At 40.2% G+C, this 13,319-nt stretch overlaps 1 protein-coding gene across 1 annotated transcript in view; it reads right to left on the bottom strand.

The window, feature by feature from the left end:
- The window catches only part of ADAM17 (ADAM metallopeptidase domain 17), a 54,820-nt gene that overhangs the window by 18,697 nt on the left and 22,804 nt on the right, over positions 1–13,319 (bottom strand). The window contains exons 5-11 of the mRNA XM_080814173.1: positions 10,223–10,391; positions 8,787–8,920; positions 6,683–6,772; positions 4,388–4,501; positions 2,716–2,860; positions 2,519–2,607; positions 606–758 (exon numbers count right to left, since the gene is read on the bottom strand). Of these exons, the coding sequence (XP_080670299.1) occupies positions 606–758; positions 2,519–2,607; positions 2,716–2,860; positions 4,388–4,501; positions 6,683–6,772; positions 8,787–8,920; positions 10,223–10,391 (894 nt within the window). The remainder of the gene's footprint in view (positions 1–605; positions 759–2,518; positions 2,608–2,715; positions 2,861–4,387; positions 4,502–6,682; positions 6,773–8,786; positions 8,921–10,222; positions 10,392–13,319) is intronic.

The following is a 13,319-nucleotide window of genomic DNA, read 5'->3' as shown; positions in this document are numbered from 1 at the left end:
GAGGAAGTGGAGATGCAAGGTGGGGGGGTTTGGGGGGAGGTAGGAAAAGAAAAAATGAAAAGATGGGATTGGGAGGGAGACAAACCATAAAAGACTCAATCTCAAGAAACAGACTGAGGGTTGCGGGGGGGAAGGGGGATGGGAGAGGGTGGTGGGGAAATGGACATTGGGGAGGGTATGTGCTATGATGAGTGCTGTGAAATGTGTAAACCAGACGATTCACAGACCTGTACCCCTGGGGATAAAAATACATTATATGTTTATTAAAATAAAAAAAATTAAATTAAAAAAAAAAGAGAGAGAGAGGACATGAAATTTTTAACTTGCACCAGAGCCTGTCATCTATACCTCCAACATGAGCCATTACTATCACTAATTTTCCATATAGTCCCCATCAACACAATTAACTTTGATAACAGTCCAAATAAGAACTTAAACCAGATTCGATGCACCACACCTCACTCTAAAACACACAACCAAGTTTGAGGGTACTTAGTAATTCACAGTTCCATCCCTGGAATGGAAGGCTCTTCTGAGCTCTCATTATAATTAAACATAATAGCCTCTTTCCTTCCTAATCCCAAAAAACTCCAAAAGATACATACCTTATTGTTCTCATGATCTCCACTCACGGCAATGGGATACATAACGTATTTTCCTCCCTGGTCCTCATTTGGGGCACATTCTGCTAGGCCATCCGGATCATGCTCTGCTCCAAAATTGTGTCCCAATTCATGAGTTGTTACCAGGTCGGCTTCCTTAAAGAATCATGCAAAGAAAACGCTATGACTTAATATCCAACCGTCAGCTGCTTTGGCCAGTTAGGCCCTGCTTTTCTTAAACGGGGTCCTGGTGAACGAGATCAACAACAGAACAGCAGCAGGCCTGTGGGAGTTCGGTGTGTCCAGACTGAAGGGCCCAACACAGTGGGATAAAAAAACTACACCACGTGTTAACGTTGGAGCCAAACTACCAGTGTGTCAGAAACTAGTATTTCCCAGCAATGCCCATTCTCCCCTTCTTCCTTCTTTAAAAAATCCTAATCCTGCTCAAGTTGGCAGTGTACGCTATTAAAATAGCCCCTTCCCGTATTTCTTTGAAGGTAGGTCAGGCTGTCCAGTGAGATATAAACAGAAGCCAGGGGGTGGGACTTCCAGAGTTGTTTTTCTTTTACAAGGGACAGACGAGGCTCTGTCCTCCTTTTTGCAACACAGAAGAGAGGCATCTTGTGAGCAGAGGATACACATGAGGACAAAGGCCTGTGCTCAGAGGGGCTGGGTGAAAACCGGGAAGATCCTGGTTCCCTGAGGGAGCATCACTAAGCTGCTTCAGCATCCACAGGACGCCGCCCATGACCCTGTGGTTGACTGAAGCAAATACACCTCTTAGAAGTCACTGTTTGTTGGACTTTCAGTTTATGAATTTGCTGAAATGTGCCTAACACATTCCTAATGGATGTATCTGGGCAAAAACAAGATCCTAAAATCTTCTAAAGGAAAAAACAGGTCACATACAAAGGATAAAAAAATTAGAATGATTTCAGATTCTAAGGGTAACACAAAACACTAGAAGACAATAATGGAGCAATGCCTGCAAATGCTGAGAAAATTTACTTACCAATCAAATTTAAGTGTAGGGTAAAAAGACATTTCAGATATGTAAAAATCTCAATTTGCCTCTCATGTACCCTTTTCTTAGGAAACTCCTGGAAGATATGCTATACCAAAATGATGGTATAAATCAAGAAAGAGCATGAGCAGGGGCGCATGCGTGGCTCAGTCAGTGAAGCATCTGCCTTCCGCCCAGGTCTGGGTCCAGAAGTCCCAGCATCAAGCCCCGCGTCGGCTCCCTGCTTGGTGGGGAGTCTGCTTCTCCCTCTGCCCCTCCTCTCTCCCCCAGTCTTCATGCTACCTCCCTCTCGATCTCTCAAATAAATAAATAAAATCTTAAGAAAAAAAAAAAAAAAAAGAAAGAGAAAGAACATGAAGTCCGGGAAACGAGAGGGTTTGGGAAGTCTTTTAACGACAGCTACACTGCAGGACTGGGAACCGAGCAGCCTGCAGAGAATCCACAAGATGAAGGGCTCCAGGAGGGGTGTCTTCAGGAAAAACAAGGACCCTGACCAGCCTCAAAAGAAATCTCACAGGTAGCTTTTTATTTTTCTTTATATTTTTTATTTTCGCATTTCCCACCAAAAAAACATGTATTTTTTTAGGCAGAAGCAAACAGAAGTATGTACTACTTTTTTAAAAGATACCTACATAAATATGTACAGCTGAGGTTCTACTAAAACAAACTCAAACTCTATCCTTTTAAAAAATAAGAGAACAGGGGCGCCTGGGTGGCTCAGTGGGTTAAAGCCTCTGCCTTCAGCTCAGGTCATGATCCCAGGGTCCTGTGAGGATCGGGCTTTCTGCTCAGCGGGGAGCCTGCTTTCTCCTCTCTGCCTGCTTGTGATCTCTGTCTGTCAGATAAATAAATAAAATCTTTAAAAAAAAAAATAAATAAGAGAACATACCTTTGTAAGGATGGTTTTACCATAATTTTTTGTACTGGTCAAGCCACTATTCAAATAGATATTCTTCTTTCCAATTGGACTATAATAAGCTAGAGGACAAAGGAAACAGAGACAAATTGCTTATCTACCACAGGATAACAATATAATCTAATCAGCCTGCCATTCTCACACATCCGCACAACAAATGGGAAACTTACCCTTTGGGCAAACACCTCCATGACTGTTGGCTCTGGGAGAACCGACATAAGCTAACCCAAGGGTTCCCATATCAAAATCTTGGTAGGTGAAAAGATGTGCGAGGCAGACCTTAGATGCTTCTTCGGCTATATCAAAGCTAAATTGCTTTAAGAAAAAAAGTATTCCTAATTAGATTAACAATTACATCAGACACGTTTCAACCAGACCCTGGAGAACGCTGCCATGTGACCGACTGCAGCTCTCCATCAGAACACAAACCCGCAGCACAACGCTTGCGTACAATTTTCACCCACCGGTACAGGAAGTAAGTGGAGTACCATCTAGTCGGGGAGGGGGACAGGACAGGAAAGAACTTGGGGGCTTTTTAGAGCAGTTCAAAACCAAGAGGGCCGGTGTGAAGCCATACAGCCCGGCCCTGGAGACATTCCAATTCCGTAAGTCTCAGAGCCTGGATGCTCCGTCCACAGGATGTCAGCACCGAGTACCAAACAGATCCCCCTAAAGTATTTCAAGGACTCCACTGGTTTTGTATGTGGTGGTTTTGTTTTTGTTTTTTATTTTCAGTAATCTCTACACCCAACGTGGGGCTCGATATCACAACCCTAACATCAAGACTCGCGTGCTCCTCCGACTGAGCCAGCCAAGCGCCCAGGGTTTTTGTTCGTTTTAAGTTTGCTCTGGTTTTCCAACCTCCAGAACCGTGAGAAATAAATTTCCGTTGTTTAAGCTGCCAGTGTGCAGCGCTTCGTTACCGGCAGTCCTGATGGCCCGCTCCCCTCGCCGAGCCTCTCGAGAAGTAACCTGGCAGGGCAGCGGGTCCCAGCCGAGAAGACACAGAGAGTAGGCAACACGGGCAGCACTCTGTGCATCTCGACCCGGATGAAGAGCTGCCAATATCCTTTAACGCCAAGCTCTGAAAACTTAATTTCTGCCTTGTGAGACATAAGCCACGCTGTACGTGGACTAACCCACAGAGACGACTTGGTAAGTCGCGTTTGTTACACGAGCTGCAAATCTGCGGTAACTTGTTAGAGCAGCCAGAGGAAACCAACACACGCACGAACATATCAGAAGATCACTAGCACTTCCCGGAAGGCAATTCTACGACAAAGCAATTGCATACACAAACTCAAGACGCTGAAATATGTGGCAAAAAGGATCAATCATACCCGTCAAGGCAAGACTCATAAGGCACAGAACGTTTAGGCTATCTTCAGATTTCTAACTAGAATATAATCACGAAGATTTTTAAATCCTGTAGAAAACTTTCACATCTTCAAGTTGTATTTCTACTGATTCATCTTCATACTGTTTGGCAATTACTGACCTAGCAGATCTACTGATAAGTTTCAAAGAAACCTGAACAGAATGGTGTGCAAAAAACGTTTATATTGACTATACATTTTCTAAAGTCTCAATACTTCAACCGGATTTTGAAGATATTAAGGTCAAGAAGAACCGCCTTCTAGCATTTTTCATTTTGACAACCTTTTGGCCCGTCTTGCTGTCTGCCCCGCTAAAGGGTCACTGCTGGGTTACTAGGATGCGCTGCTCCTGGTTCTCAGTGACCTTTCTCAGCACGCCCCTTCGTTGATGCAGACACGCCCCATGTGCTAGAGAAACCACCAAGGGTGCTAACAGCAGCACCACATCCGGGACTCCACCACCTACCTCTAGCAACATCTTCACATCCCAAGCATCCTTTTCTTCATTTGGGTAACTTTTTGCCATGTTATAGTGCCTTTCACCGGGTTTCACCTCTTGTGGAGACTTGAGAATGCGGATCTATACTTAAAGAGACAATATACTTAGAACACTTCAGGAAAAAGTCACAAGACTAACACAATACTGCACCGTTTCAGCTATTCAAAATAAGATCATCCACCATTCTAGAAAAAATGTTTTGAAACTAAAATTCCATAAAATTCTTCAGCTCTAATATTCATTTAAAAAACCCCTGAGAAGCATATGATATGCTTGGTATGCTATGATATGGTAAACATGTATGTCAATGGCTTATTATTTATTTTTATATTACTTATCAATTTATAAATGTATTCCTAAACTCTTATGTCTTCTATATTTAGTTTGATAAAATGAGAACCTGGGTTCCTAAGCCTAAAATATTTACTCCAACCACAGTCAATAATTCAGAGACAAAGAACTAGATGTCTGTCACTGCACCCCACAGAAATAAAAGATGATAAAGAACAGGGGCTTTTCCTTGGACATACAGTAAAAATTCATGTTAATCCTGCTTTAATAAAAAAAGGAAGAAAGGCTTTCCTCCAAAGGAGTTGAAACGTATCGACCAGTGAGTGTGTTTAAGGAAAAGAACAAAGCCATGCTCCACTCAGCCATTTCTGGCCTCTCTTCTGGATGTGCCTGCCTGGAGGGGGTGTAATCTGGTCCGCTCGGCCACCACGTGGCAAGCTCACAGCGGGGGGCTTTGCAGCTTTGGTGGTGGGTGGTCAAGACCAATTCTGGGATGAAACAGATGGAACCCCACTGTGATTGCACATCTAAATCACACCCTCCAACCCACCTATTATCATTATTACAATGCCAAAGCTGGCATTTCAAATCTACACTGCACCATTTTTCCAAGTGTCTCCAACTTCTTATGGCAAAACGGAGTTTTATTTATTGGTCTCCTAAAGCCTGAACATGATGCTGCTGTTTTAGACAAGTGAGGCAGCTTTCTATGTACCACAATGGAACAACCATCAACATATACGCAAAATGAAAAAGCAAGGTGCAAAGAGTAGAGCACACCACCATGTGTCAAATATACACATACACATACACATGCTACACATGCACCAAATCTCTCCGGGACGATACTTAGGAGATTGTGACATGGATGTCTCTGGGGAAAGGGACTGGTTTGACAATAGTAGAGGTTGAAGAGACTTACTTTTCACTGGCTTTTGTACCATGTGTATATATTACCTAGTCAAATAATAACTTAAAAGAAAATGCAAAACAGTAAAAGAGAATGGAAAAGGGAAAAATAATTCTCTTAGTTTTATACAAGTACTATAAAAGTTTAACATTTATATAATATGCATGATTTCAAAAATTTTGTTTCTTAATCTCTAAGTTCTATACTATAGAACCTTTAAGAACATGGCTAATTTAGCACAGAGCCTGGAAAAAACAAGAGATAATAATTTGTATATTAAATATCTGTCCAAAGCAATACCCAACTTCAGAATTTTTTTAAATTAGTCTTATCATTTTCGAACAATGTTTACTATGAGATATAATTAAAATGACATCAATACACCATTACTGGATGCGCTCTATTCACAGGTTAGAAGAAACCAGAAAATTCTGAGGAAAAGAGATCTACTGGTTCTATATGCATAAATTCCTTGCAAATGTACACACAGTATTTCTGAGTAAATTTCTAAGGATTCAACAATACGTGCCAACATTCTAACTAAAGACATTAAGCATAATCAAAAAAGTAAAACAGTGAAGGGGGATAAAAACATAAATTCAGAGAAAGAAGAGATCACAGCAGGGACACCTGGATGGCTCAGTGGATTGGGCATCTGCCTTTGGCTCAGATCATGGTCTCAGGGTCCTGGGATCGAGCCCCGCATCAGGCTCTCTGCTCAGCAGGGAGCCTGCTTCCCTCTCTCTCTCTCTGCCTGCCTCTCTGCCTACTTGTGATCTCTCTCTGTCAAATAAATAAATAAAAAATCTAAAAAAAAAAAAAAAGAGAGATCACAGCAGCCTAAAAAGCCTTCCTGTCTCAACAAGCCTAAGAACAAACAACTTCACAATCTGTAAATAATTCAAAAACACTATACAAATCAGATGAAAATCACTGGCATTTGAAAATTTGTAAGATTAGAGTTGAAGATAAGTTTTTGGGTTCTGAATACAAGTGACACATATTTGCATCGAATCACTCAGCGGAATTATACAGCCACAGCCACATCCATTGGTAAATACCTGCTCTATCTGTATCCCATAACCTTTAAAACCCGCGTTGTCCCATGAAGTGTTCCGATAGATGTCATCCACTCGGTCAATGAGTTCTATCTGTGTTTAGAAGAGAAAATGAGAGAAAGATGTGTATGTTTACCGCTCTGCAACATGAAATAAATTCTGCAGGGATTAAAATGGTCAGTTTAGAGAAAACACCACTGTAAAAAGTTTCCACTGATTCACAAAACTAGCATTAAGATGGTAATCTTCATCACTGATGACACTAACAAAAGAATTATTCCCCGCCTCAAGCTTAGAGTATTACTACCAGAATCAAGAAATGGTACAGTTCGTTTCAAATTTTAGGATATCAATTGCATATGAACCAAAATATCAATAACAGGCTTCTAAAAAACTGCCATTCCATTCAACTATAAAAATGAAATTTAAAAGTCAACCAGGGGCGCCTGGGTGGCTCAGTGGGTTAAGCCTCTGCCTTCGGCTCAGGTCATGATCTCAGGGTTCTGGGATCGAGTCCCGCATCGGGCTCTCTGCTCAGCGGGGAGCCTGCTTCCCCTCTCTCTCTCTGCCTGTCTCTCTGCCTACTTGTGATCTCTCTCTCTCTCTCTGCCAATAAATAAACAAAATCTAAAAAAGAAAAAAAAAAAGTCAACCAGTATACCTAAAATTTGCCCCTTTTTTTTTGTTTGTTTAAATTTGCCCTTCTAAGAAGCAGTCCATCGCCACTCCATCTCTCGCCAAGAACCTCAGATGCCTTCCTCAGAAAGAGGTGAGGGGCACGGACGGATGCTGCTCAACCTACCCCTGGCCCTCACTGGGCAAAGTCCAGCACCAAGGCCTGGGCAGAGAGAAGGAGAGGAGTGAGCTTCCACTGGTCCCCCTTACTTCTGTCCTCTGCTTTCAGATGGGAGGTAAGGTAGACAGAATACTGAGGGAGGAGGAACAAGGGTGACCCCAACTACATAAGAACAAAATGCTCATTACCCATCTTTTCCTCAAACAGACTAGTTCACTGTTCACAAACTGGCTGCATGAGGCTTGTTCTAGCAACCGTGAAGCATATTAGCGATCTAAAAATTGTTCTTTACTTATAGTAAGTGTAAAACTAAGAAATGCAATTTTTAAGACTAGGCCTCTCGTTATATTCATATTTGTGGGGTAATGAACAAAAAAGTAAATTAAGACCCATTAATACAAAGCCCGTATTAAGAAAGGAACATTTTCAAGAAAGAATCTCTCCTACTTAGGAACAAGAACAGTGATTTCACACACTACTCCTACTACCCTCATAAGAAATTCCTTCACTTGACATTGGAAGGGGAGGGAGAGCAGGGGGAGGGAGGGTATGAATAAAACACAGGGAGTGGAAAAAGCAAGGCAATGAGAAAGACGTCTTTGGGGGCCTATGCTTTTGGTTCATGAACAGCTGCATTCTTTTATTCCCTCAACAACAACATTTTGTCAGTGCCAAGATATAATGACGAATGAGATCATACTAACAAAAAAGGTCAATGAAATGGGATTCCCTGGCTTTTCAAATTGTAATAGCAAAGGCACAAACACCCAGCATCAGTACGTCTGGAGCCCTTCCTTTGAATCTTTGCCCTATAGTTGGTTATGACCACAAGAGTCCCATCTACTCCATGAAGTTATAGTCCAACAATTAGCTATTTTATACGATAAACACCAAACTGACCACCTTCTCTGAAATATACTTATAAGCAGAGAACACACACAAGTCCAGACTAATACTTTTTTTCGCTCTGGAGCATACATTCATCCATGTGTCATGGCCATTACTACAGCAGTGATGTTTTCGAAGAGTTCACTTGAATAAAAAATGTTAAACCTTAATATGCATGAAAATTCTATTGTGCGGAAAATACTAGTTCAAAGGTAATGTGGATTTTCAAAAATTTGAAAGTAGACTCTCTACAGAGTAGTGTAAGAACCTCAGAGAGCTCCCCATTATCTTAGGAAATAACAGAGCAACTGAAACAGATCTCATTTCATTACATTTCACAATACAGAAGTCTTCTCTTAAATGGAATATGCCTACCTACCTCGATTTTGTGTCCAGTGACCTGATCCAATATCTGATACTTACTAAGTAATTCGTGGTTGTACTCTCTTCCCCTCTGCCCATGTATCTGTAAAAGCGATGATCTGCTACCACCAACAGTTTACACGTGTTCTTCATGGGATTGGGCTCGGCTCTTCTCTTCACCCGATGAACAAGCTCTAATATGAATTTGTATGCACTATTAAATCAAAATTCATCAAAACAAGGAGTTTTTTTATAGTAACACTTTAAATCTAGCATACTTTTGAAATAAACATTATTTGAGCTTAGTATCCTTAAAGATTGTCTTCAACCAAAAAACCATATGGAAGAAGACAGAAAAGTAAAAAGTAATAGGAGGTTTTAAAATGATAGAACTCAAAACCAAGGAAAAGGCCCTCCTTAATTTTTAAAATAAGGAAACTTAAAAAGTACTTAAAGTTAAACAATCATCTAATTTATTGTTGGACTATGAAATAATCATTTTCTTCTAGAAGTTTTCAATTTATGCAAAATGGTAAAACTATCAAGATAATCAGACATTAAAATTAGTTTATGGTAACAGGTCCTTTTTCTTATCAAATATTCAATTGAGAATTTATTTATATACAAAAATGTCAGTCATATTTTCTAAGTCCTCAAAAATCAGGACAGTAGAGTACTTCTCCAAGATGGTTAGTTTTTTAATGACCCTGGGGTGCTGGACTGGCAGAGTTGGTAGAGTGGGTGACTCTTGATCTCAGGGTTGTGAGTTCAAGCTTGACGTTGGGTGTGGAGATTATTTTAAAAATAAAACTTGGGAGTGTCTGGGTGGCTCAGTCAGTTAATCGTCTGACTTTGGCTCAGGTCATGATCTCAGAGTCCTGGGTTGGAGCCCTGCATTGTGTAAACTCTGCTTGTCCCTCTCCCTCCCTTTCCCCCTCCTCCAACACATGCGTGCACACATATGCGCATGCTTTCTCTCTCTCTCAAATACATACATAAAATCTTAAAAATAAAAAAATCTTAAAAACATATATTCATACAAATATATAGAGCGATCTGTCCCAAGACTGAAAACCTTTCTAAACAGTACAGACCTTTCCTTGTACCAACTAATTTCTTATAAACTTACCTAAAGATTGTCTTTCAACAGTATTATTATGTCATTTCTAAATACCAAGTAAAATATTTTTCCCTCCTCTCCACACCCACTTAAGCACTATATATTATCAATCCTTCTTTAACATCTATTTACCAAAAAAGAAAATTTCCCTCAGATTATTCAATTTCCTTTTTCTGTAGACTTTTTCCAATCTTTACTGTTACCATTATTTTCTAGTATTTTCAGTTCTTACATTATAGGCAAAATTAAAAGAAATTTCTGAATAATACTCTTATTTTCAAGTCAAATACTGTAATTATGAATCAATTAAGAACCACCCCTATTGAAGACAGCCATAATTCTTGTGTCTTATTTGATATATATTTTTAAGTCTTACCGTCAGGTGGCTCTCTGTCTACCAGCCCTTTTGGAAGCAACTCTTCATTATCCGCCTTTATATAACCACATACTTTTGGAGACTGTAGACGTGAAACATTCTTAATATCTTCAGATTTATAAACTAATATTCTTTTGTCTTTAGTATCATTAATTAGTCTCCAAAGTGGCTAAAACAGAAAATATACATAATTGAGATGCAAAATAGAAGAATTCCTAAATACTCAATTCTTACAACATCCTTTGCTTTTAAATAACACTCATTTCCAGGTTAAGTAAACTAACTAGTCATTTTATCAAAAATGAATCATTTCAGGAGCCCCTGGGTGGCTCAGCCAGTTAAGCATCTGCTTCAGCTCAGGTCATGATCCCAGCATCCAGGGATCGTGCTTCCCCTGACCCCCACACTCTCTCTTACACTCTGTCTCAAATAAAATCTTAAAAATAAATAAATCATTTCAATTTCTCTTAAGTTTCTATGCTGATAAATACACGGGTTACTCACCCTTTGATTATATCTGTATACAAAAAAAGCATCATTGTGTACAAATTAGGAAATCTTTTAAAAGATCCAGAAAAAGAAATACATAACCTTTTCCTTTCACTCAAAAACATTTAGGTAACACCTGCTGCACACCAACCCCACTCCAGGTGACGACCTATAGCAACAAACGGGAGATGAGCCTTCTGTCCCTGCATGCTTCTCATTCTGGTGTCCTTAGTATCTTCTTGCCATATAGGTTTTATACATAGGAGAGAAGACTGAAAACTTGCAGCAATGTGCCTAAAACGCACCTCTTTCAGGGAAAGCACTTTAAAAAAAATCTTCACTTCCCCTACTGCAAGGTCACAGTAAATCAGAACTAACGTATTCGAAAGGATAACCAAGTCAAGAACCAAGTTCCTATAAGGATGCTGGTCCCATCCAACCAGGCAGCTTGTGAGGAAAGTACAAAAAAGACATCATATGTACACACACATACAAACACCCCTGTATTTTATATATACATGGATATATGCAATCTCCCTCCATATCCATCATGGAGATGAAAATCTAAACCACAAGGATGTGACTTCACATCCACCAGGATGGCTGGAGTCAAAGACAAGTAATGGCAGGTATTGGTGGGGATGCGGAGAAGTCAGAAGCCTCACACACTAGGGAATGTAAAATGGTGAGAATGTGCAGTGCAGCCACCACGGAAAACAGTCTGGCAGTTCCTCAAAAGGTTTAAAAAAAAAAAAAAAAAAGGTTAAAAATAGAGTTACCATATGACCCAGGAATTCCACTCCTGGTATAAACCCAAGAGAACTGAAAATGCCTGCTCACACAGAAACCTGCTCACAAATGTTCACAGCAGCATTCTTCGTAACAGTCAAAAGGGAAACAACGCAAACGTCCGACTGATGAGCAAGCACAACGTGGCATCCCCACAAAGCAAACCAGCGTTCAGCAGGAAAAAGAAATGAGGCACTGGCACAGGCTACAATGGACCTGGACCTTAAAAGCATTCTAAGAAGCCAGTGATAAAAGACCACATAGTGCGATTCCATTTCTGTGAATGACCAAGCGAATCTGAAGAGACCATGATCAGTGGTTTCCTAGGGCTGGAGATGTGGGGGCAAAGAGCGGTGGGCTGCTAAAGGGTCCGGTACTGCTCCGGGGGGCGAGGACAGTGTTCTAAAATGGATGGTGGTGATGACGTCCGTGACTCTAGGATATACTAAGTCAATGAATTTCATACTTTCAGTGAGTGAACTGTATAGTATGTGAATTTTTTTTTTAAAGATTTATTTATGTATTTATTTGACAGACAGAGATCACAAGTAGGCAGAGAGGCAGGCAGAGAGAGAAGGAAGCAGGCTCCCTGCTGAGCAGAGAGCCCGATGCGGGGCTCAATCCCAGGACCCTGGGATCATGACCCAAGCCGAAGGCAGAGGCCTTAACCCACTGAGCCACCCAGGTGCCCCTGTATAGTATGTGAATTTTATCTCAATAAAGCTGTTAAATATAGTTGACTCTTCCACAATGCCAGGGTTAGGGGAACTGACACCCCCCCCATGCAGTTGAAAATCCATCATATGGAACTTTGATGTCCCCAAAACAAATACTAATAGCCTACTGTTAATCAGAAGCCTTACCAACAACATAAACAGTCAATTCACATATTTTGTACATTAGATGTATTATACACTATATTCTTACAATAATACCTAACTTAATTTTTTCATTATTTCTAGGCTACATGGTTCATCTGCAAGTTTTTTCAAATTGTTGCAAATCTCCACAAATCTTTCAATACATTTACTGAAAAAAATCTGTATATAAGTGGACCCATGTAGTTCAAATCCATGTTGTTCAAAGGTCAAGGGTATGTGTGTGGATCTTCTTTCATAATCCACATGAGGTAGATTTAAGAAACAATGAGCGGCAGAGCTAGCAGAAACCTCAGAAAATTACCTAACCAACACCTTGGCTGTAGGGACCTTCGTCTGGCCTACAAATAGGAAAAGACAAAAATGGTTTTTTTGGACAAACATTTCTAAATTCATATTAAGTTTCCTGATATAGTCAGTATAACACAGAAAAAAAATCAGGATTTAGGATCAGAGATACCCAGGTTTAAACCTCAACCATACCCCTACTGTGTATCTTCAACAAGTAACTTATCTGAAGATAACTCTTCTCACTGGGTAAAGTACTAACACACCTATCTCGAAGATAATGTAAAATCATGAATGCAGTTATTTACTAAGATTTCAAGATAAAAGTAGCTACTATTACTGCTAATAAAAGCAAATCCTATTTTCACCACTATTAACAATTTGCCAGAAAAAGTCATCTGATGCATAACTAAGTAAGAGCAAGAACCTCCTGGATCCTAAACTGAGGGGGAAATATCTATGAGGGAGATTTGGAGGATGACTGGATGTTCTATGTATTTTTAGATTATGTTTGTTTACTTAGGTGTGTTATTGTTTTTGTGGCCATGTAGAAGAATATCTACTGTTAGGAGATGCACACTAACGCATTCAGGGGTGAAGTGTCATGATGTCTATAACTTATTTTCAAAGGATTGGTGGTGGGGGCGGACAAT

The sequence above is a fragment of the Martes martes genome (assembly GCF_963455335.1).
Source record: "Martes martes genome assembly, chromosome: 9".
NCBI classification, from domain to species: Eukaryota; Metazoa; Chordata; class Mammalia; order Carnivora; family Mustelidae; genus Martes; species Martes martes.
Note: the sequence above shows the minus strand (reverse complement) of the source record. Positions and strands in the feature narration are given on the sequence as shown.